At 36.5% G+C, this 24,391-nt stretch overlaps 1 protein-coding gene across 1 annotated transcript in view; it reads left to right on the top strand.

Moving 5' to 3' along the window:
• ADAM2 (ADAM metallopeptidase domain 2) overlaps positions 1-24,391 on the top strand; it is a 236,309-nt gene that overhangs the window by 180,418 nt on the left and 31,500 nt on the right. The window contains exons 12-15 of the mRNA XM_004382138.2: positions 4,710-4,890; positions 7,953-8,051; positions 8,154-8,349; positions 21,443-21,552. Of these exons, the coding sequence (XP_004382195.1) occupies positions 4,710-4,890; positions 7,953-8,051; positions 8,154-8,349; positions 21,443-21,552 (586 nt within the window). The remainder of the gene's footprint in view (positions 1-4,709; positions 4,891-7,952; positions 8,052-8,153; positions 8,350-21,442; positions 21,553-24,391) is intronic.

Below are 24,391 nucleotides of genomic sequence, written 5' to 3'. Positions count from 1 at the left end.
GTGGAGTTAAAAATCTAATTGGAGAATATAGTCAATAAATAATTAAGTAGGTAATATTCCAGGTTATGATAAATATTTTGAAGAAAAATAAAAATCACTTAAAGGGAACAAAGAGTAATAAGAAGGTGGTATTTTCAATGTATACTTAGAAGTGTTGTCTCTGTTTGGGAGTATTTTAAAACAATTGATAGAGACATGCATGTATATTGAGAGAAAATCGATAAATATTTGACAGAAAGTGCAGCAAAAGGCCGCTGTAGTTGATCATATTGAGATCGATGGAGAGGATGACCTCAGAGAAGGAATTGGTGGATAGATCATGTTACCTTTAAATTGAATGGGAGGAGAAGCTATATGTGAGTTTAGACAGAGAAATAACATGGATTTTAATTTTTTTATGATCAGACTTGGTGGTGTTTGAGAAAAAAAAACTGCAGTAAGGCATGATTTGGAGCGTAGAAACCAATTAGGAGGCTATTACATTAATCTGTGTAAGAGATCATGAAGTCTTCCAACAGGTGGTTTTGTTAAGAACATATTCTGGATGTAGTTATAGATCTGACAAAATTTCATGACAGCCATGGTGTTTATGAGAAATAGAAGATGACCTCAAGATTCTTGTCCAGGACAAGTAGACAGTTGAGTTCCTGCTTATTGTATTTGGAAGTATAAACCGTGCAGACTATGGTGGGTGCAGGTTTTATTTCTTTACATGTACTATATTAATTCTCATAGCTCTCCAAGATAATTAATGGATTTATCTCCATATTACAGAAGCAGAAAATGAAGCACATGTAATTTAGATATATTTCATGAGGACATACAACACGTTAGTGGTAGAGCTAGGATCTTAACCCATGTGGTTTGATTGGCTGTAGAGTCTGCATTTAAAGACACTGTTATCCTTCTTGAGGAGCAGGTTTTGAGGGAGGAGAATAAAGATTTTAGGGAATTTAAATTTAAAATGTCTGTGAGATAAGCTTAAGAAGAAACATTGAGTAGAGAATTGGATATTGGAGTCTGGAGTTTAGGTGAAAAGTTCAAGTTAGAGAAATATCTGCGCTACCAGGATATAGGTGTTGTTTAAAACCATAGAACTGGATAAGATTACCAATGAATAATTATAGATAAAGAAGGAGCCCTGGTGGCATAGTGGTTAAGAGCTTGGCTGCAAACCAAAATGTTGGCAGTTCGACACCACCAGACGCTCCTTGGAAACCCTCTGGGGCAGTTTTACTCTGTCCTACAGGGTCACTATGAGTCGGAATCAACTCGATGGCAACAGGTTTGGTTTTTTTTTGTTTTTGTTTGTGGGTAAAGAAAGGAAAAGCCCAATTTTTTTTACCCAAATATATTCCAATATTTAGAGGCTTGAAAAGGAGAAGGAAGCAGCAAATAATAAAAAAAAAGATGGAACAATTTATGAGCTAAGAGTTAAAACAAGAGAGAGCAGTATCCTCTGACCAGGATCACAACAGAGGGTTCTGGACAGAGCTGGAGAAGGATGTAGAAAGTAATTTTAACTCACAAAAGAGACCAGATTTACTGGCCTAAAGGAGACTGGAGAAACCCCAAGAGTATGGCCCCCAGACACCCTTTTAGCTCAGTGGTGAAGTTACCTCCGAGGTTCACCGTTCAGCCTGGGAGTGGACAGCCCCGTAAAACCAAATGAGACTAATGAGGTACAGGAGTCCAGTGACAAGGGCCAGAAGGCAGAAGGGGACAAGGAAGCTGGTGATAGGGAACCCAAGGTTGAGTAAGGATATTGTTGATGTGTTGTGAGATTGTTAACCATTGTCGTAGGGCAACATTTGTAGTAACTGTTAAATGAGAAACTGTTTTGCTCTGTAAGCCTTCATCTTAAGTGAGAATAGCAGCACAATTGGAAGAGCACAGTCAATGTCACTGAACTGTGCATGTAGAAATTTTTTGAAATGGTGTATCTTTGGCTATGTGTATTTTCACTAAAAAAAAAAGGTTGAGAAGTTAGAGGGTTGACATGTTGTGGGGTTGTTAACCAATGTCATAAAACAATATGTGTACTACTGTTTCATGAGAAGCTATTTGTTCTGTAAGCCTTCACCTGAAGTACAATAAAAAAAAAAAAAAGAGTAAGCAGTATCACAGATCAAAGGAAATGTTACTGATTAGTTATTTTTTCCTATTAAATAGTTGTTGTGGAGTCATTTCTAACTCATGGCTACCCCATGCATGTCAGAGTAGAACTGTGCTTCATAGGATTTTCAATGGCTGATTTTTCAGAAGTAGTTATCTCCAGGCTTTTCTTCTGAGGCGGCTCTGGGTAGACTTGAACCTCTAAAAAAAAATTTTGTTTTAATTGAACTTTAGATGAACGTTTACAGAACAAACTAGTTTCTCATTAAACAGTTAGTACATATATTGTTTTATGGCATTGGTTAACAACCCCATAACATGTCAGTACTCTCCCTTCTCGACCTTGGGTTCCCTATTACCAGCTTTCCTGTCCCCTCCTGCCTTCTAGTCCTTGCCCCTGGGCTGCTGTGCCGCTTTAGTCTCGTTTTGTCCTATGGGTCTGTCTAATCTTTGGCTAAAAGGTGAATCTCCAGAGCAACTTCATTACTGGGCTAAAATGGTGTCTGGAGGCCATACTCTCAGGGTTTATCCACTCTTTGTCAGGCCAGTAAGTCTGGTCTTTTTTTGTGAGTTAGAATTTTGTTCTACATTTTTCTCCTGCTGTGTCTAGGACCCAATATTGTGATCCCTGTCAGAGCAGTCAATGGTGGTAGCTGGGCACCATCTAGTTGTAGTGAACTCAGTCTGGTGGAGGCCATATTAGTTGTGGTCTATTAGTACTTTGGACTAATCTTTGCCTTGTGTCTTTAGTTTTCTTCATTTTCCCTTGCTCCTGAAGGGGTAGGACCAGTGGAGTATCTTAGATGGCTGCTCATAGTCTTCTAAGACCCAGACTCTACTCACCGAAGTAAAATGTAGAACATTTTCTTTATGAACTATGTTATGCCAACTGAGCTAGATGTTCCCTGAGACCATCATCCCCACAGCCCTCAGCCCAGCAATTCAGGCCCTAAAAGAGTTTGGATTTGTCCGTGGAGCTTCCATGACCTTACCCTGAACAAGTTGTACTGGCTTCCCCAGTATTGTGTACTGTCTTACCCTTCACCAAAGTTACTACTTATCCATTGTCTATTTAGTGTTTTTCCACCCTCACCCCTCCCATCCCTCGTAACTATCAAAGATTTGTTTCTTTTTGTGTATAAACCTTTTCATGAGTTTTTATAGTAGTGGTCTCATACAATATTTGTCTTTTTGTGACTGACTTATTTCACTCAGCATAATGCCCTCCAGATTCATCCATGTTGTGAGATGCTTCGCAAATTCATCATTGTTCTTTATCATTGTGTAGTATTCCATTGTGTGTGTGTACCGTAGTTTGTTTATCCATTCATCTGTTGATGGGCATCTAGGTTATTTCCATCTTCTGGCTATTGTGAACAATGCTGCAGTGAACGTGGGTGTGCATATGTCTATTCATGTGACAGCTCTTATTTCTCTAGGATATATTCCTAGGAGTGGGATTGCTGGATAATATGGTATTTCTATTTCTAGTTTTCTAAGGAAGTGCCATATTATTTTCCAAAATGGTGATATCATTTTGCATTCCCACTGGCAAAGCATAAGAGTTCCAATCTCCCTGCAGCCTCTCCAACATTTGTTATTTCCAGTTTTTTTTGATTCGTGCCAGTAATGCTGGGGTGAGATGGTATCTCATTGTGGTTTTGATTTGCATTTCCCTATCAGCTAGTGATCGCAAGCATTTCCTCATGTGTCTGTTAGCCGCTTAAATGTCTTCTTTGGTGAATTTCTGTTCATTTCCTTTGCCCATTTTTTAATAGGATTATTTGCCTTTTTATGATAGAGGTGTTGGATTTTCCTGTGGATTTTAGAGGTTAGACCTTTGTCAGATTTGTAATATCCAAAATTGTTTTCCCCGTCTGTAGGTTCTCTTTTCAGTCTTTTGGTGAAGTCTTTTGATGAGCCTAAGTGTTTACTTTTTAGAAGATCCCAGTTCTAGCTTATCTTCTGGAGTTTGTATGTTATTAGTTATGGTTTCTATCCTGTTAATGTTGTGTATTAGGGTCTCTAGCATTGATCCTATTTTTTCTTCTATGATCTTTATAGTTTTTGATTTTAGACTTAGGTCTTTGATCCATTTTGAATTAGTTTTTGTGTATGGTTTGAGGTATGGATCCTGTTTCATTTTTTTGCAGATAGACATCCAGTTTTGCCAGCACTATTTGTTAAAAAGACTGTCTTTTCCCCATTTGATGGACTTTGGGCCCTTGTAGAAGATCAGGTGACTGTAGGTGGATGGATTTACTTCTGGGTTCTCAGTTCTGTTCCATTGATCAATGTATCTGTCGTACTAGTACCAAGCTGTTTTGACTACTGGAGCTTAGTAGCTAACTTTTGGTTACCTGCCAAGTGCATAAACTGTTTGCACCAACTCCTTTGTTCTACTAAAGAATATTTAATACAGATTCTTGCATAGTTGACATCCAATACACAGAAAGATGAAAGCTTAGCAGTAACAAAATTGAGCATTTGGTCTATTATGGAATGCTATCAAATAGCTTTGTTCCAATGGTAGGTGGTTTATAGAAATAAAATAATTCTTACATAAAAACTTTGAAATATGATGTATTTTTTAGTCATTCCAGTGGTACGAAGATCTTTAGTAACTGCAGCATGGACGATTTTGCGCATTTTATTTCAAAGCCTAACTCCCAGTGTCTTCAAAATCAACCACACTTAGATCCATCCTACAAGGTTGCAGTTTGTGGTAATGGAGAAGTGGAACAAGGAGAACAATGTGACTGTGGATCTCCAGAGGTTGGTAATAAATTGGATGCATATGATATACCAGAATTGCATAAAAATATTAATTAAATTTTATAGTGTTACAGTGCCATTTTCCTTAATTTATCAAACTGTGTTTTCTACAAAGGCCTTAGGAAGGCATTGTAATGGTTAAGATTGTATGTCAACTTGGCTAGACCATTATTCTACGTGTTTTAGTAGTTGTATAATGTTGTGATCACCCCCATGAAGGAATCTGCTGAGTGGTACTGGCGGAGGCGGGGCCTGTGGCAGCTCACTGCCCTCTCAGTTTCATCTCTCTGACTTCCACCGGTTACCTTCCGCCTGCTCGCCTTGCCGAGGTTTTTGGCTTGTTCCAGACTCGGCAGCTGCCTCTTGTTGTCTCACCTCCCGTGGGACTTGAGCTAGCGGCTTACCTGTTGATCTCGGAATTCGTCCAACTTCTCAGCCTGCAAGCAAGAGGGCGGTTCCCCGACCTGCTGACCTTGGGTTCGCCAGCCCCTGCAGCTACATGAATCAGGAGAAACCTGATTGTCTTGTGTGCTGATCTTGGAATTCACTGACCTTCACAGCCTGTGAGCAGAAGCCCCTCTCCGACCTGCCGACCTTGTGTTCACCAGCTTCTGCGGCTACGTGAACTGGGAGAGGCCTCTACCCTGATCTGTGGACTTGGGACGTTTTAGCGTCTACAATTGCGTGAGCTATTTCCTTGATATAAATCTCTCTATATATATATTTATATGCTTTACTGGTTTTGCCTCTCTAGAGAACTCAGCCCAAGACAGGCATATAGGGATTATAACAAACTAATGAGTGCACTTATATATTAGTGTATGGATTCAGTGATTTGTAGATTATCCACATAGGGTAATTTTCGAGTTCATAAAATTTTATAACTGAGTTTACCTGCACCATCTTGGTCATATTCTGCCCTAGTATATCTTTTAAACCTATCATCATCAATCATTCAGAAAAATAGATATAAATGTTTCACAGTGGAAAAAGAAAACATAGAAGTCATGCTTGTGGCTTTTGACTATTTTAATCCAGGTCAATATTTAAGTCATAATGATCTGGAACATACATAATTGGGCAAAGCCAGTTTTTCAATGCATAGAAATTATATAAAGCTGCTGGATTGGAAGGGAGGTAGTAACAGTAGAGATGAAAGGAATGCAATGAGGAAGAGATGTTGTGAATTCAGAGTAAGTGGTATGGACCTGAAAGAATCAAGAAAACATGAGTGGCACTCAGTGTCCCCTACTGCAAAGGCTAAGATCATTCATGTGTGCCTTCCTCAACATGAAAAGTGTGTCTCTAGGTATCTAAATTAGGGAGGGAGTTATTTTTACCACCACCCACTTGTTTTTTTGTTTGTTTGTTTGGAGTCTCAGTGTAACCATCTTTAATTTCCCATGAAAAATTGACATGAATAAATCTTAGCTCCATTAAGTGCCATATAATTGAGTTCTAAACCTCTGTGGTATAACTTTCCCCTCTGGAATCCCATATAGAAGACAATAGCATCAACCTTTATTGAGCAGAATAGCTCTGGAAATACTGCATATTCAGTGTGCCGTAGTTAGTACCTTGTTATAACACATATTAAGACTAATGAAATCTACAGATTACTTTTGTGTAAATTAAGATTTTTGCCCAATAACCCTATTTCAAGGCCCTAGGAATTTAAAAAATGTTAAAATATGTGGATTTTTGTATGTGTATGTGAATATATTGTCTCTTCAGTCTTCTTTTTTATCTGTTACCTTTATTAGCCCTTGTAATAGATTTTAAAGCAGATTTTTTGGGTACAGATGAATTAGACCACAAAACAGAGCATTACAAAATATGAGTGAATGATATAAAGGTGTTAATTTCAGTCATGATCAGAAATATCTTCTAGCCCTTGATCGTTAAAGAATTAAAAATGAAGTAAGCTGCCATATACCATAGAAAGTACCACAAAAAAAAAAAAAAAAAAAAAACCCAATTGCCATCAAGTTGATTCTGACTCATAGCGACCCTAGAGGACAGAGTAGAATTGCCCCACAGGGTTTCCAAAGAGCAACTGGTGGATTTGAACTACTGACATTTTGGCTAACAGCCAAGCTCTTAACCACTGCACTACCAGGGCTCCATAGAAAGTACAGACTTACTAAAATATAGTAGATTCGTAAGAGTTGAGTAAGAACTAGTCACTTTAATAAATTTTGAAATCATAACCTTTGCTTATTTCATGCCTTGTATTTAGCCAGAGATCTTTGTAATGTCTTTTTTTTAATATGTTGTTGATAAGTGCTGTCGAGTCGATTTCGACTCATAACGACCCTATAGGACAGAGTAGAACTGCCCTAGAGGGTTTCCAGGGAGCAGCTGGTGGATTCGAACTGCCGACCTTTTGGTTAGCAGCCGAGCTCTTAACCACTTTGCCACCAGCGCTCCTTTTTTATATATATAATATTTTATTGTGTGTTTTTGGTGAAAGTTTTCACAGCAAATTAGGTTCCCATTTGACAATTTCTACACAAATTGTTTAGTGACATTAGTTACAGGTGTCAGCATTCTCTTTAATTGGGTTCTGGTTGTTCCGTTTACAGTACTCTAGTTCCCATGCCCCCCTTATCTTATCTTCTTTGCTTTAGGGTGATTGTGGACCTTATTGTCTCACATAGCTGATATTTTACTGAAGTACCCTACTTACAGGTAATATCCTTTATTTTGTGTGCCAATCTGTTATTTCACTAAAAGGTGACCTCAGGAGATAGTTTCTGTTCAAGGTTTAAATGGTACCTGTCTTTTAGATGTCTTGGCTGTGGTGAACTCCAAGGCTTCAGAAAATCCTACTACCAATATAGCCAGACCTACTCTAAGGATTTAAGGAACACTGAGTCTAGCGTATAGTTGGCATTGCCTATTAAATAAATGAGTGAATAATGGGCTTTATTTATTATGTTTTCTAACATGTAACTTAAGCATCTGTCTGTATATTATGTCATATATTGTTCTCACTAAAATATCTATTCAAGGTAAATAAAAGTTGGAAGAGACTTCAGAGCATTTGATTTGCCTTTCAGGAGTGTGCTGCCCAGCCAGAAGCATGCTGTAGTAGTGGCACTTGTAGGCTGACACCAGGGTCACAGTGTGCTCACGGAGAGTGCTGTGATAATTGTAATGTAAGAGCTATTTTATTTCTATACAATCCACATTAAGTAAAGTTATCCTTGTTGTATGTTCACAGGCTGCTTTACTCAGTGTCATTTGTTCTACTCCATCAGTTTAAGGAAAAAGGAGCCATATGTAGGCCTAACATGGATGAATGTGATCTAAATGAATATTGCAATGGAACATCTGCAGCATGTCAAGAAAACTTTTTTGTTCAGAACGGGCATCCATGTGGAGGGAATCAGTGGATCTGTCTGGAAGGAAAATGTATGGATGGGATGAAACAATGTAGCAGTATATTTGGTGAAGGTATTTATTCTAATCTGATATCTTGAAGCATTTTTCTGAAAACAGAAAGGAACAATAGATGTTTATATAAGATTTTAATTTCTTTTTAGTAATGTGACTTTTAATATAAATATTTTGAAAGATTATAGAAAAGGAATGTGGTAAAAAATAAACCATGTAATAGTAACCTAGAATTAAACTTCTGAATTATTTCCATAAAATAATAAAGGGAAAGTTTCAAAGTCTTTGGTTCTTTTGTATTCAAGAAGGAAGAAGGCAGACTGAGCGTAAGCTACAGTATCCTTCTCTCCATATTCACAATTTTCGGGGGGTAAATATGGAATAAATAAATAAATATGACTATAGGCATTAAACAGATCATAAATGTAAGTAGGCACATGAATCTAACTTAAACCGCGTATGCAGAGACACACCTCACATGCACAATTTACATCTAAGAACTACAAGGAGGACTCATGAAAATCTCAAAGACAATTCCTGAAAAATCAGAAATGATGTAATCATTGAAAGATGACATGCACTAAGGTTAAAAACAAAAAGGAAAACCACAGCACAGGATGTACATAAAATTGGGCTGAAGATGGGAGCAGCAGCAGTGGCAACAGTATTCCATGCCTAGATCAGAAGAATGAAGAGAAACTGAGGGAGGAAATATTGAGGATATTCGTAGAAACAACCATATGGGCCCCTTTCCCTCAGCAGAAATAGGGAGCAACTCCGACTCTAATTTCCGCATTAACAGAAGTTGCAAAGTGATTATCAAGGCCCCAAATAAGCACCCAATAAGGAATGATTACCGGTTTTGAAGAAATCTAACACAAAGATACAAAGAAAGAAACTTAAAGGATGGATTGATGCTCTTCTGAGGAAGTAAATGATTTGAAACTACAATGAGGATATTTTGTAAAAAGAAAAGAAAGAGGGAGAGAGAATCAAAGACAGGCAGAGTAAGGGAAGGATGAAGGGAGAAAGGGTGGAGATAGGTAGGTAGTTACGGAGAGAAGGAAGGAGGAAGAAAAAGAAAAAAGAGAAGATTGTGAAATGAAAGATATACTGGTTCAGTTTAAAAATAAATTAACATTGAATAAATCACTGAAAATGTAGAATGTAAATTTAAGCCGGGAGATTGAATTTAAAAATTTTGCCTGAATGATAAAAAGATAGATATAAAAAAGAAAGTACACAAAACCGCATATTGAACTCATGTAATTTACTTTCCAAATTCATCTCTGTAAGGATTGGTTGTGAACGATGTTCAAAAAGAAGAAATTTTAAACCAGGACAAAGAAGAATGAAACACAAAGAAATGATATTCACAGAAAAAGTAAAAGTCATTGCTTTGTCTAAAAATTTATATATATGTTGCAAAACTCCTACCTACCAGTTGCCTTTGAGTCACGTCTGACTCATGGCGACCCCATGTGTTGCAGTGTGCAGTTGTGCTCCACAGGGTTTTCATGGCTATGATCTTTTGGAAGCAGATTGCCAGGCCTGTCTTTCAAGGCACTTCTGGTTGGGTTTGAACTGCCAGCCTTTTAGTTAGTAGCCACATACTTAACCATTTGCACCATCTAGGGACTCCAGTTAACTTCTAAAGGAATAAAAATAGAAAAATATATTTTCTCCCTGAAAAAACTGAAGCAAAGAAACCTTAGTCATTCCAGTAGAATGCAGCACAGAAGGAAATTTAAAAAAAGAGATTATGTGAAACTGTAGGAATATTGTAAGACATATCCAGAATCTTCCAGGGAAATGTACGGAGGTTAAACACTATATAATAACATTCTTTTTCTAAGTGTGATTTAGGTGAAAGTTTACAGAGAAAATTAGTTTCTCATTAAACAGTTAATACACAAATTGTTTTGTAACATCAGTTGCCAACCCTGGAATGTCAACACTCTCGCTTTCTCCACTCCAGGTTCCCTGTTTCCATTCGTCCAGTTTTTCTGTCCCTTATTACCGTCTCGTCTTTGCTTTGGGCTGGTGTGCCCATTGGTCTCGTATACATGTCTGAACTATGAAGCATCTCCCTCACACGTGTTATTGTTGGCCCTATAAACCTGACTAATCTTTGGCTGAAGAATGAACCTAAGGAAATCTTCTGTTCAGCTCTTTTACTTCATTATTTCTTCCATTTGTGGAAACAAGCCATATGTCCATCAACTGATGAATGAATAAACAAAATACGGACTATTTTTAGGCAATAAAAAGTAATGAAGTGCTGATATGTGCTAAACAGGAATTAACCTTAAAAACATGATAAACAAAGAAGCTAGTCACAGAAGAACACATATTTTACAATTCCATCCATACCAATTGTCCAGAGTATGAAAATCTATAGAGATAAAAGGTAGATTAATGGTTGCTTGAGCCTGGGGTGAAGGGGTGATGTGTTGCATGACTGCTAAAGTACAAAAGAATTTTTTTGATTTGATAAAAATGTTCTAAAATTAGAATGTGGTGGTGGTCACACAACTCTGAGAATATACTAAAAACCATTTACTTGTACACTATAAATTGGTGAATTTTATCATATGAGAATTATATCTCATTTAAACTTTTTCTGGCTCCTTGGGTGTAACAAACAGTTAAGCACTTGACTACTAGCCAAAAGGTTAGAGGTTCAGATTCACCCAGAGGCACCTTGGAAGACAGGCCTGGCATCTGTTTCCGACAGGTCACAGCCTTGAAAACCCTATGGAGCAGTTCTGCTCTACACACATGGGGTCACCATGAGTAAGAATCGTCTCAAAGGCCACTGACAACAACTAACAAAAAAGCTTTTTTCTAAAGAAGAAATGCCATTTACAAATAAAGGTGAAATCCTGAAATAATTAATTGTCAACATGCCTATACTAAAAGCAAACAAACAAAGACAATTGTAGTTCCTTGGGTAGGAAAAACAAATGAGGCAAATGAAAATATGGAAGTACATGAAAGAAAGGAAAACAAACAAAAATACTAATCAATAATTATATCTTGTCGAGTTAAATAAGGAGCCCTGGTAGCATAAGAGTTAAGTGCTCAGCTGCTAACCCAAGTGTCTGCAGTTTGAATCCACTAGCCACTCTGTGGGAGAAAGATGTGACAGTCTGCTTCCATAAAGATTACAGCCTTGGAAACCCTATGGGGCAATTCTATTCTGACCTATAGGGTCGCTGTGAGTTGGAATCGACTTGATGGAAACAGGTCCCCCCCACCTTGGTTTGGAGTTAAATTATATGCAGAATTAAATACAGTTAAAAATACTGGTAGTCCCCAATTTACGACGTATTCAAGTTACGACAAACTGCACTTACCACTGTTTGTTTTTTACATCTTATCATTAGTAAATATGTACTACATACAGTGCTGCAGCGGGTAATTTGCTGATCTTATCACTTTCAGATGTTCTCTCACAGATGTTCACAGTTTGAATTTATAAAGATACTGATAATAAAAGGCAATAATAATGAAAGCAAACAAAAAAAAAGAGGCATTTGACTTAAATCAGAACTGTCCATTTTAAGTCGTGAACTACCTGTAATGCAAATTCTGAGGGGAAAATGCGTCATAAAATGTGTAGTATTCTATCAGAATATAGAAGTAGTAGTGGAGAACAATTGTTACTAGACTATATTAAATTGAGATTCATGCTTTAATCTTAGGGAAACTCCTAAATGACAGTAAAAGTAAATATAGATGATTGATAGACTAGATGGAAAATTAAATAAAATAAAAATTACTAATCAAAATGAATACAGAATGTAGGAATAAAGAACATAATGAGACAAACAGAAAAATAATAGCAAGATGCTAAATACAAATCCAACTATATAAAATATTGCATTAAATGTAAACAAACTAATAATACAAAATAAAATCTAAGATTGGATTAAAGAACAAAACGAAACCGTAACTACATTCTTCTTTCGCACAGCACACTGACATTTAAGTAAAGAGTTGAAAGTAAAAAAATGTTGCGACTATGTCATGTATGCACTAAAATCTGTAGATGTAGTAAAACAATATCAGAAAAAGTAGACTTTAGTGTCAGAAACATCACAAACAATAAAGAAAGAACAATTCATGATAAAGTGGTCAGTCTAAAGGGGAGATGGCACAACCCTCAATCCTAATGCAACCAGTAAGATAGCTTTAAAATTGATGAAATTTTAAAATCTATAAAATCTCTCAAAAATCTATGAAACAAAATGACAGAAATAAATGGAAAAATACCAGTTATAGTGGGAGCACTGTGTACCTCTCTCGCCAGCTGATAAGCAGACCACCAAGAAAAAGTAAAACAGTGGGTAAATAAAAGATCTGGAAGTCATAACTTGAAGGAAGCATGGATGCGACTTCTGGAGAGCCAGCAATTTTATGTTTCTTTATCTAGGTGTTTATTATATCAGGATGTTCAGTTTGTTGTGTATATTTTCCTTATATATATATATTTCAATAAAATATGAAAAAATGTTAAATATTTTCAGATTTAGAAATAAAACAATCATGTGGTGCCTTCAAGACTCAGCTTTAATGTAAGATCTCTCTAATGATTATACCTATTCATACTAAACTATTTGAAAATCAAATTTAGAAATCTGTGATAAACACTGTTATGAACATTTTTATGCATGTTTCTTGGTGTATATGTGCAAGAAATTCTCTAAGGTATATACCTATGAATGTAATTATTTGATTATAGGAGATACAAGACCAGTATTGCAAATTCATGTTAAATGTTTTTTGAAGTACTTTTTATTGCTCTATACTATCATTAGCAGTATATATTAGTTCTCCTTGATGTATTCTTCAACTTTTGTTATTATCAGACTTCTGTAATTTGTATAAGTGACATGTCACTGTGCTTTTGAATTGCATTTCTTTGATTATAAATTAGGTTTATATCAATTTTGTTCTGTAGAAATAATAATTTTTCTCCCTCTCCGAATGTCTCTTTCATATCTTTTGCCCTTTTTTTCCCTCAATGATAAAATCAAATTACATATATAATCGAGATTCTAATCCCCTGTTGTTTATATGGACTTCTTGTGTGGTGCAAATGGTTAATGTGCTCCAGTGCTAACCAAAAGGTTGGAGCTTTCTATCCACTCAGAGGTGCCTCAGAAAAAAGGCCTGCCATCTACTGAAAATTCAGACACTGAAACTTTTTGGAGTACAGTTCTACTTTGACACATATGGGGTTGCCATGAGTCAGAATCAGCTGGACAGCAACTGATTTGGGTGTAATGTGGTTCACTAGTAGAATTTTTGCCTTCCATGCAGAAGACCTAGGTTTGATGCCTGGCCAGTGCACCTCATGTGCAGCCACCACCCATGGAGGCTTTCATATTGCCATGATGTTGAACAGGTTTCAGTGAGATTTCAGACTAAAATGGACTAGGAGGAAAGGTCTGGTGATCTACTCCCCAAAATCAGCCAATGAAAACCCTATAGATCACAATGGGCCCATCTACAAACAATCATGTAGGACCAGTCTGTTGTGCATAGGGCTGCCATGATTCAGGGACCTGTTTTTATCGCTCTAACTTTATGATTATTTTAATATCTTAAAAGACAAATCATTTTGACTTTTTTATCTTCTTCACGTGTCTTGACTTCCATATCCATTGAAGAAACAGATTAACTAATCCATGCATTGATTTTAATTTTTATATCTATATAATATTGAGTTATTCTGTTATATCTCTATCTCAGTAACATTTGATGTTTTTAAATATTATATTTTCCTGTATATAGAGTGTTGATTCCAGATTCTGTACAATAGTTCTATAAAATGACATCTTTATATTTTTGTCATTTATTTTATTAAGGTGTACTTTAGTGTTGTCGTTGTTGTCATTAGGTGCCGTTGAGTCAACTGCAACTCATAGTGACACTATGTACAACAGAACGAAACACTGCCCAGTCCTGCGCCATCCTCATGATGGTTGCTATGTTTGAGCCAATTGTTGCAGTCACTGTGTCAACCCATCTCATTGAGGGTCTTCCTCTTTTTTGTCGACCCTCTACTTTACCAAGCATGATGTCCTTTTCCAGGGGCTGGTACCTCCTGATAACATATCCAAAATACATGAGACAAAGTCCGGCCATTCTTGCTTCCAAGAAGCACACTGTAAAATTCATCCTTTTAGTGTACATTTTGACAGTCTTGTGACTATTACCCAAATCAAGACATAGAATAGTTCCCTTACCTCAGAGTAGTCCTACATACCCCTTTGTCATCAACGCCTCTACTACCCTACTTCTTGTCCAACATTGTTCTGTTTATTTTCCTGTAGCTTTGGAATAATGTTATATAAATGAAAACATAAGTAGCTTTTTTATTCTGGATCTCTTCACTTAACATAATGCACTTAAGATTGATATATGAATTTGTGTGTATCCGTAGTTCCTTTTTATTGCTAAGTAATTTCATATTGTATGGATCAACCAAAGTTTGTTTAATCATTCTGTGATTTAATCATTCGCCAACATTTAGTTTGTTTCCAGATTTTGACAATTATGACAGAGCCACAATAAATATTTCCACACAGGTTTTCCTATGATCATAGTTTTTCAATTCACTTTTATAAGTACCTATGAGCAGTACATCTGGGACATGTGCTGAGTATATATTTAAGCTTATCATAAACAGTGACATTTTTTCAAGTTGCTGTACCATTTGCATTGACACTAACAATGTATGAGAGTTTCACTTGCTATCCCTTTTAGCCCTTAGTAATGTAATTTTTTTTTTTTAATTTTTGACATTCTAACACTAAGGTGTGTAGTGTTATCTCATTATGATTTTAATTTGTATTTCCCTAATCAACTGGATAGCGAGTAACAACAGTGAACAATGAGAATCATTTTTATGTGTTTATTTTCTCTTAGTAATTTCCTGATTGATAAAGTATTGATTCCAATATCTTAATCAGACTTTTATTTTTTATTGGGTTGTTTGTTTTATCATTTAAAAGTTCTTGATATATTTTAGATGAAAGTCTTTTCTCAGATATGTGATTTGTAAATACTTTTTCCCAGTCTGTAGCTTGTCCTTTAACTCTGTTAACATTGAAAGAAGTTTTTAATTTAGATGAAATCCTACTTATCAATTTTTTCTCATATATATTATGCTTTTAGTGCCATAGATAAGGATTTTTGCCTACAAAATGGTCACAAAAAATTTTCCCTATGTTTTTGTCCTACTTATCTAATGTTGCTATAACAAAAATACCACAAGTGGATGGCTTTAACAAACAGAAATTTATTTTCTCACACCTTAGGAGGCTTGAAGTCCAAATTCAGAGTGCTGGGTCAATGGGAAGGCTTTCTCTCTCTGTTGGCTCTGAAGGAAGGTCCTTGTTGCTATGAGCCAGAATCAACTTGACAGCAACGGGTTTGGTTTTGGTTTTTTATACTGTGGTTATAATCCCATTTGAGAATGGGTTTTCTTTTATTAATGAGATAGTATTAGGGTAGGGTGTGTTTTTAGGTCAATCTCTTTTGAGATATAAAAGAACTTAAATAAGCAAGTGAGGAAGCAGAGATGGGAGAAGATAGATACCATGCCATATGAAGATCACCAAGGAGCCAAGGATCCCCAGAGCCAACAGAGAAGCCTTCCCCTAGAGCTGGCACACTGAATTCAGACTTCTAGCCTCCTAAACTGTGAGAAAATAAATTTTTGTTTGTTACAGCCACACACTTGTGATTTCTGTTATAGCAGCACTAGGTAAATAAGACAATGGTCTATTGTGGAGAATAATCCATGTGCACTGGAGAAGAATTTATATTTTGCTGTTGTTTGGTAGAATGTAGTATATATATGTATATATATAGATGGACTACCAATTGAGATGTTTCAACAAATGGATGCAGTGCTGGAAGTGCTCACTTGTCTATGCCAAGAAATTTGGAAGACAGCTACCAGGCCAACCAACTGGAAGAGACCCATATTTGTACCCATTCCAAAGAAAGATGATCCAACAGAATATGGAAATTATCAAACAATATCATTAATATCACACGCAGTTAAAATTTTTCTGAAGATCATTCAAAAGCAATTGCACCTGTACAAGGAACTGCCAGAAATTCGAGCTGGATTCAGAAGAGGATATGAAACAAGGGATTTCATTGCTGACGTCAAATCGATAATGGCTGAAAGCAGAGAATACCAGAAAGATGTTTACTTGTGTTTTATTGACTATGCAAAGGCATTCAACTGTGTGGATCATAACAAATTATGGATAACATTGTGAAGAATGGAAATTCCAGAATACTTAATTGTGCTCAAAAGGAACCTGTACTAAGACCAAGAGGCAGTCGTTCGAACAGAACAAGGGGATACTGCGTGGTTTAAAGTCAAGAATGGTGTGTATCAGGGTTCATACTTATTCAGTTTGTATGCTGAGCAAATAATCCAAGAAGTTGGACTATATGTAGAAGAATGAGGCATCAGAATTGGAGGAAGACTCATTAATAACCTGTAATATGCAGATAACACGACCTTGCTGGCTGAAAGTGAAGAGGTCTTGAAACATTTACTGATAGAGATCAAAGAGTACAGCCTTCAGTATGGATTACACATCTACATAAAGAAAACAAAAATCCTCACAACTAGACCAATAAGCAACTTTATGATAAATGGAGAAAAGATCGAAGTTGTCAAGGATTTCATTTTACTTGGATCCACAATCAACGTCCATGGAAGCATCAGTCAAGAAATCAAACGATGCATTGCATTGGGCAAATCTGCTGCAAAAGACCTCTTTAGAGTGTTAAAAAACAAAGATGTCACTTTAAAGACTAAGGTGTGCCTGACCTAAGCCATGGTGTTTTCAATTGCCTCATATCCATGTGAAAGCTGGGCAATGAATAAGGAAGACCAAAGAAGAATTTATGCCTTTGAATTATGGTATTGGCGAAGAATATTGAATATACAATGGACTGACAAAAGAAGGAACAAATCCATCTTGGAAGAAGTACATTCAGAATGCTCATTAGAAGCATACTTTGGACATGTTATCAGCAGGGGCCAGTCCCTGGAGAAGGACATCGTACTTGGTAAAGTAGACCGTCAGCAAAAAAGAGGAAGACCTTCAGTGAGATCAGTTGACACAGTGGCTGCAACAGTGGGCTCAAGCACAGCAACGATTGCAAGGATGGTGCAAGACCAGGCAGTATTTCGTTCTGTTGTACATAGGGTTGCTAAGAGTCAGAACCAACTCGACGGCACCTAACAATGCACAAGCACACACATATATATATATATGTATATATATATATATATATGTTAGATCTAGTGAATTTGTACTGATCTTTCTAGGTGATCTGTCCATTATTCAAAGTGGTGCATTGAAGTCTCCAGCTGTTATTATTGTTATTAGTTGCAGCCCTCACGCATGGCAACCTTATTTATAACAGAATGAAATTTTACCCAGTCCTGTGCCATCTACATGATTGTTGGTATGTTTTAGTCCCTTGTTGTTGTTATTGTGTCAGTCCGTTTCATTGAGGGTCATGATGTCATTTTCTAGTGACTGATGTCATTATTCAAATGCATCAATTCTTCTCCTGTTTTCCTTTTTTATTGTTAACCTGTCTTGTGCATATGAGACAATTGAAGAGACCACAGCTTGGGTCAGACACGCCTTAAGTCATGAAGATGACATCTTTCTTTTTAAAACTTTAGAGAGGTCTTTTGCAACAGAGTCACTCAGTGGAATATGTTGTTTGATTTCTTCACTGCTGCTTCCATGGATATTGATTTTTGATCCAAGTAGAATGAAATTATTGACAATTTCAGCTTGTTTCTGTTTGTCATGACATTATCAGTTTAGTTGTGAGGATTTTGTTTTCTTCACATTCAGTCATAATCATACTGAAGACTGCAGTCTTTGACATTAATCAGTAAGTGCTTCAAGTCTGCATCATTTTTGACCAGCAAGGCTGTGTCATCTACATAATGCAGGTTGTTCATGAATCTTCCTCCAATCTTAACATCCTGTTCTTCTTCATATAGTCCAGCTTCTCAGATTATTTGCTTAGCATACAGATTGAATGAGGTGAAAAGTTAAACCCTGCTGTACACTTTTTCCAATTTTAAGTCATGCAGTGTCTCCTTGTTCTGTTTAAACAACTGCTTCTTGATTTATGCACAGGTTCTTCACGAGCATAATCTAGTGTTCTGAAATTCCCATTCTTCATAATGTTATCCATAATTTGTTATGATCCACACAGTCAAATACCTTTGTGTAGTTAATTAAACACAAGTAACCGTCTTTCTGGTATTCTCTGCTTTCATCCAAGATCCATCTGACATCAGCAATGATATAGCGCTTGTTCCACATCCTCTTCTGAATCCAGCTTTAACTACTGATGTACGACAGCAGCCATTTTTTAATTATCTTCAGCAAATTTTGCTAACCTGCAATATTAAGGATATTGTTCAATAATTTTCACATTCCATTTGATTGCCTTTCTTTGGAATGGGCATGAATATTGATCTCTTTTAGTCGGTTGACGAAGTAGATGTCTTCTGAGCTGAATTTCTTGAAATAAAGTAGTAGACACCTCTGACATTGTATCCATTTTCTGAACTATCTTAATTAATATTCTGTCAGTTCCTGGAGTTTGTTTTTCACCAGTGCCTTCAGTGTGGCTTGACCTTCTTCCTTCAGTACTGGAAGTTCTTGATTATATACTACCTCCTAAAGTGGTATGTCAGCTAATTAATTTCAGCACAGTGAATATATGTATTTCTTTTATCGTCTTCGATGCTTCCTGTGCCATTCAATTTTTTGCCCACAGAAACCTTCATGTGAATTTGCATATGTGCTATTGAAGGTCTTTTCTGTATTCTAGACCAGACTTTGTCTTGACTGATGATATTCAGCTTCTTAACCATTTTCTCTTTCCATAGATATAGTCAATTTTATTCCTGTGTTGTCCATCTGGCAAGGTCCATGTGTACAGTCATTGATTATGTTGTTGAAAAAGTGTATTTCTAATTTAAGTATATGTTTATATGTAATTGCCTCTCCATAGTTATTCCAGTTTCTTTTCTTGTTATTTTTCCTTCTTGTTGATTCACATAATATTGCAGGTTTTTGGTAAATATGTATCATGGCATGCTTTCTCAATTATTTTAATACATCTAAATACATTTTAAATATTTTCTTTAAAGATATTTTACATCGACATGTTTCTAGCTAAAAAAATTGTTCCACTGTCTACCATCTTCAGTTGTTGCTTTTGATAAGACTTTTTACAGTCTGAATGCCTTTATTGCTATCGCTCAGCTTTTCTTTTGTTAGATATATGAGGTGGAGGACTAATCACCTTAATTAATTTAGAAACTGATATGTGTTGAGGAGGTTTGGTTAGAATTTATATAAGGCCCAGTGTACATCATCACACTGGACCAATAAACAACATCACGGTAAATGGAGAAAAAAAATTGGATCAACAATTAACATCAATGGAAACAGCAATCAAGAAATCAAATGACATTTTGCATTGGGCAAATTTGTTGCAAAAGACCTCTTTAAAGTCATGAAAAGCAAAGATGTCACTTTGATGACTAAGGTGCGCCTGACTCCAGCTGTAGTCTTTTCAGTCTTCTCATATGCATGCAAAATAAAAAAGAAGACAGAAGAAGAATTGATGAATTTGAGTTGTGGTGTTGCCAAGGAATACTGAATATACTCTGGACTTCCAGAGAATGAGCAAATCTGTAATTAGAAGAAACACAACCAGAATGCTCCTTAGAACTGAGGATGGCAAAACTTCATCTTGATTACTTTGGACATGTCATCAGGGAAGTCCCGTTGCTAGAAAAGGACATAATATTCGGCCAAGTAGAGCGTCATCGAAAAGGAGAACCCTCAATGAGATGGATTGACACAATAGCCTGAATAATGGGCTCAAACATATCAAAGATGATGGAGATGCTACAGGACCAGGCAGCTTTTCATTCTCTTATATATAAGGGCTCCATGAGTCAGAACTGACTCGACAGCAACTACGAACAACACCAACAGTCTACATCTAATTTGCCCTTGTGTCTAGGGCCTAGATGTTTGGGATTTTTGACTGAGAGCTTGGTATGTTCACTGATGCCTCTTTCACTGGTGATATGTAACCAAACCCAGAGGTTTTGGAAAAATCTCCTCTGCTTTGTGGACCTTGTCTCATATTTTAATATCCTGCCCTGTACATACTTGGAATCAGGCAAAAGTCTTGAAGGCCAAACCAACAATGTGTTTGAGGCATGTTAATTCTCTAATTTTGTCACTCTATCATGAAAGATCCTCAAAATTTGCCTGTTTCTGTGGTCCACCAGCAATTGTCCACTGCTCTGGCCAGGACAAGAATTTTGACCTCTTACGTATAACCAGCTTTGCAGATGGCCTCTGGGGGGACAAAATCAACTCCTAATTTTCAGATCACTGCTGCCTCAGGAGTTTTCAGCTAAGATCAAGGTGTGTCCACTGGGGCTTTTCTTATGGTGTGTTATTTTTCCCCAACTCCACAATGCAGTGGTTAAATATTCCTACACATTCTTTTTGGCTTTGTCTTTCAACTATAAGGGAGCTAGTGGAGATGATGAGAAATAAACTGTTCTTCAGGTATGTTAGATCTTGTATATGGATTTGATACTGAGTGTGAGAAAAAAATTATGAGTGGCTCCAAGGTTTTCAGTCAGAATTAATTTGGTGAAAAAATAACAGCATATCAATTTAGTGGTTTGACTTGGAAAGACATTTATGCAAAAACAGATTATTGACCAATAAGCTGAATATTTATAAATAAAAAAGTCTCTCTAATATGCTTGTAAATTTGTATTTATACACTTACTGGAATGTAGAAGGTAAAGTGCATACAGTGATTAATTCTCGGATTTGTGTTTGTATAGTAGACAAGAGCACTTTCAATTTTTTTATAAGGATTTCAGTGAGTTTGTGTGATCTTACTCTCTTTTATTTCAATTTTATATTTGATCATATTTTGTGCAGTAAATTTTAAATTATTTCAGAATCTTAAAATGTATTGTTTTAAATTAATACTGAGTTCAATATAACTAAGTTCTCGTTTTTTTTTTCAGGTACAGGTTTTGGTTCGAAAGACTGTTTTGCTGAAATTAATTCTAGGAATGATCAAAGTGGCAATTGTGGTTCAAGTTCTAGAGGATACAAAGCTTGTAAACCTAAGTATGTTTTAAGAAATTTATTTGAAAACCTCTATTTACTGCCTTAAATTTGAAAGTGTCACAAGACAATTAAGTTTGTATGTAATCACAATATTATGTGACCATAATTTCATAATTAATCAAATAATAAATGTCATAGAGACAGAATGTCTATTCTTCTCTTTCTCACATGTATCCTAATTATACTTTGTACTTTGCCACAAGGTATTCATTTCACATGTCAAAAAAAAAAAAAAAACCCACTGCCGTTGAGTTGATTCTGACTCATAGTGACACTGTGTAGGTACTATAATTAATGCGTCAGTTAAAAGGACTGATCGTTTTTATTTTGTATGCTACCCCTCTAGTTTTTCAAAGGATAGTCATCTTTATAGTGGTGAAATAAAAACTTTTTTTTTTTTTTTACTACCCAGGAAATAGACCACATTGTTTATGAGTATTTACTCCATAGTCAGACTTCTTGCTTTGAAATCCTAATTCCACTTTTGATCTATTTGTGTGATTTGGGGCAAGGACATCAGTTTTCTCATATGTAAAGTATAAATGATATTTATACTATTAACATCATTAAGTTGGTTTCAGTGATGAATTTAGATACTATATGAAAAGCGCTTAGAATGGTGACTGACACAGTCTGCATTATGTGAGAGTTAATTATTTTTATTTAATTATTAGAACTAGAATGTTACTGAAACATACTCTTTTATTATAATATTTTATTTTTGGAAATAAAATTTAAAATTCTGTAAAAATATTCCAGTTTCATGAATAGTATAAGAAATTCCAGTATACCCTCTACCCAGAATTACCAATTTTTTTTTTTACATTTTACTCCATTTGCTATACCATTCTCTTTTTGCCCTCTCTCTCTCTCCATACTTTTTCCTGAACTATTTGAGTACAAATTAGAAACTGTGCTCCTTTACTCTCAAAGTAATCACTATGTCTTTCTTGAAAATAAAGATAAACTTGTTATTTTCCATTTCTTTTTTCTTCATTCTTTTTCTGTCCCTTTTTTTCCCTAGCATTTCCTTTTGATTCTTATACTTGATTCTTACAGTTTCCATCTCTCTGTTGACATTACCTCTCTCTGTTTTGCATTGTCTATATTTTCCTTTAGAGCCTTTAGCATATTAATAATAGTTATTTTAAATTTTTGTCTGATAATTCCAACAGCTGCGCAATATCTGAGCCTGATTCTAATGTTTGCTTTGTCTCTCCAGATTGTGTTTTTTCTTGCCTTTTTGCACATCCTATGCTTTTTTGTTGTATAGAGTAATGGACACTGAGGTACACAGGCTTTTAATGTGAGGATATATGTTAATCTTTTCAGAAGTTGGGCTGTATTTAACGTTTCTTGTAGCTAGGCACTAGGAGCTTCGAATTCCTATAGTGGGAATTTTTCCTCCCCTCATGGCTTTGGGGTACCTTTCACGATGTTCCTCAGAGAGAATATGTGTCTTGCAGCTAGCTTTTTCAGCTGTCAAATTGATTTCGACTCATAGCAGCCTTATACAACAGATAGAACTACCCTATAGGGTTTCCAAGACTGTAATCTTTACGGAAGCCAGCTGTCACATCTTTATCCCACAGAGTGGTTGGTGAGTTTGAACCTCCGCCCTTTTGAGAGCTTTAACTGCTGCACCACCAGGGTTTCTTGTTTCAGCTGTAATCCACTGTTACTGGAGACTTGTTTGTGTGGTGATAGCATGTGTGGAAGGGATGTTCTCTAGTCTTTGAACTAGTTCTCAGTCTTTTAATGTGCCTATGTCTCAGGGGTGTGGTCTTCCAAAGTGTTTCTGTCTCTCCTCCAGGTGTAGAGCTTTCCCCCACCCCTTAAGCCCTAGTCCCTTCCATAGCTACATCATCCCCAACCTATTTTCGTAAACTCATCTCTATTGTTGACTATGACTTTTAGTTATTTTTTTTTCTTAATTGAGTCATGAAGGCTGGAGTGGGACAAAGTTTCCCTCCCCTAGCTGAGACTATATTTCAAAATTGCCATCTGGTGAAGTCCTTCCAACTAGAGATGAGGCTTTTGTTATGGAAAAGGGGCAAGGAGGGTTTTACATTGACTACTCCTCCCCTCCGCCTGCTAGGACTGTTGTTAGGTGCCCTCCAGTTGGTTTCCACCCATAGCAACCCTGTGTACAACAGAGTGAAACACTGCCTGGCCCTGTGCCATCCTCACAATCATTGCTATATTTGAACCCATTGTTGCAGCCATTGTGTCAGTCCATCTCATCAAGGGTCTTCCTCTTTTTCAGTCACTCTCTGCCTTACCAACCATGATGTCCTTCTCCAGGAATTAGTCCCTCCTGATAACATGTCAAAAGAATGTGAGACAAAGTTTGACCATCCTCACTTCCAAGAAGCACTCTGGTGGTACTTCTTCCAAGACAGACTTGTTCATTCTTCTGGCAGTCCATGCTAGGACTAATGGGCAGCTTTTTCAGATCCTTCCGAAGAGAACCTGATGAAATTCCTGGATAAAATATACAAAAAGATGGGAGTGCCTCTATCACTGCACTCCCCAGGAGCTTCTCATTCACACTTGGAGTCAACACTCAAACCTATGGTCATCGAGTCGATTCCAATTCATAGCTATCCTATCGGACAATGCAGAAATTCCCCCATAGGGCTTCTAAGGAACAGCTGGTCGATTTGAACTGTAGGCCTTTTGTTAGCAGCCTAGCTCTTAACCACTGTACCATCAGGGCTCCAGAGTCAACACTTAGTCTTCAGAAATTCATCAAAAGTACAATTTAGGAGTTCCAGCAAAATGGCGCTCTAGGCAGAAGCACCATGCCGTCCCTCCACAGCAAAGATCCGAAAAACTAAGCC

This window comes from Trichechus manatus, unplaced genomic scaffold, assembly GCF_000243295.1.
Source record: "Trichechus manatus latirostris isolate Lorelei unplaced genomic scaffold, TriManLat1.0 scaffold00090, whole genome shotgun sequence".
NCBI classification, from domain to species: domain Eukaryota; kingdom Metazoa; phylum Chordata; class Mammalia; order Sirenia; family Trichechidae; genus Trichechus; species Trichechus manatus.
The sequence above is the reverse complement of the archived record's forward strand: the minus strand, read 5'-3'. Positions and strand labels throughout refer to the sequence as shown.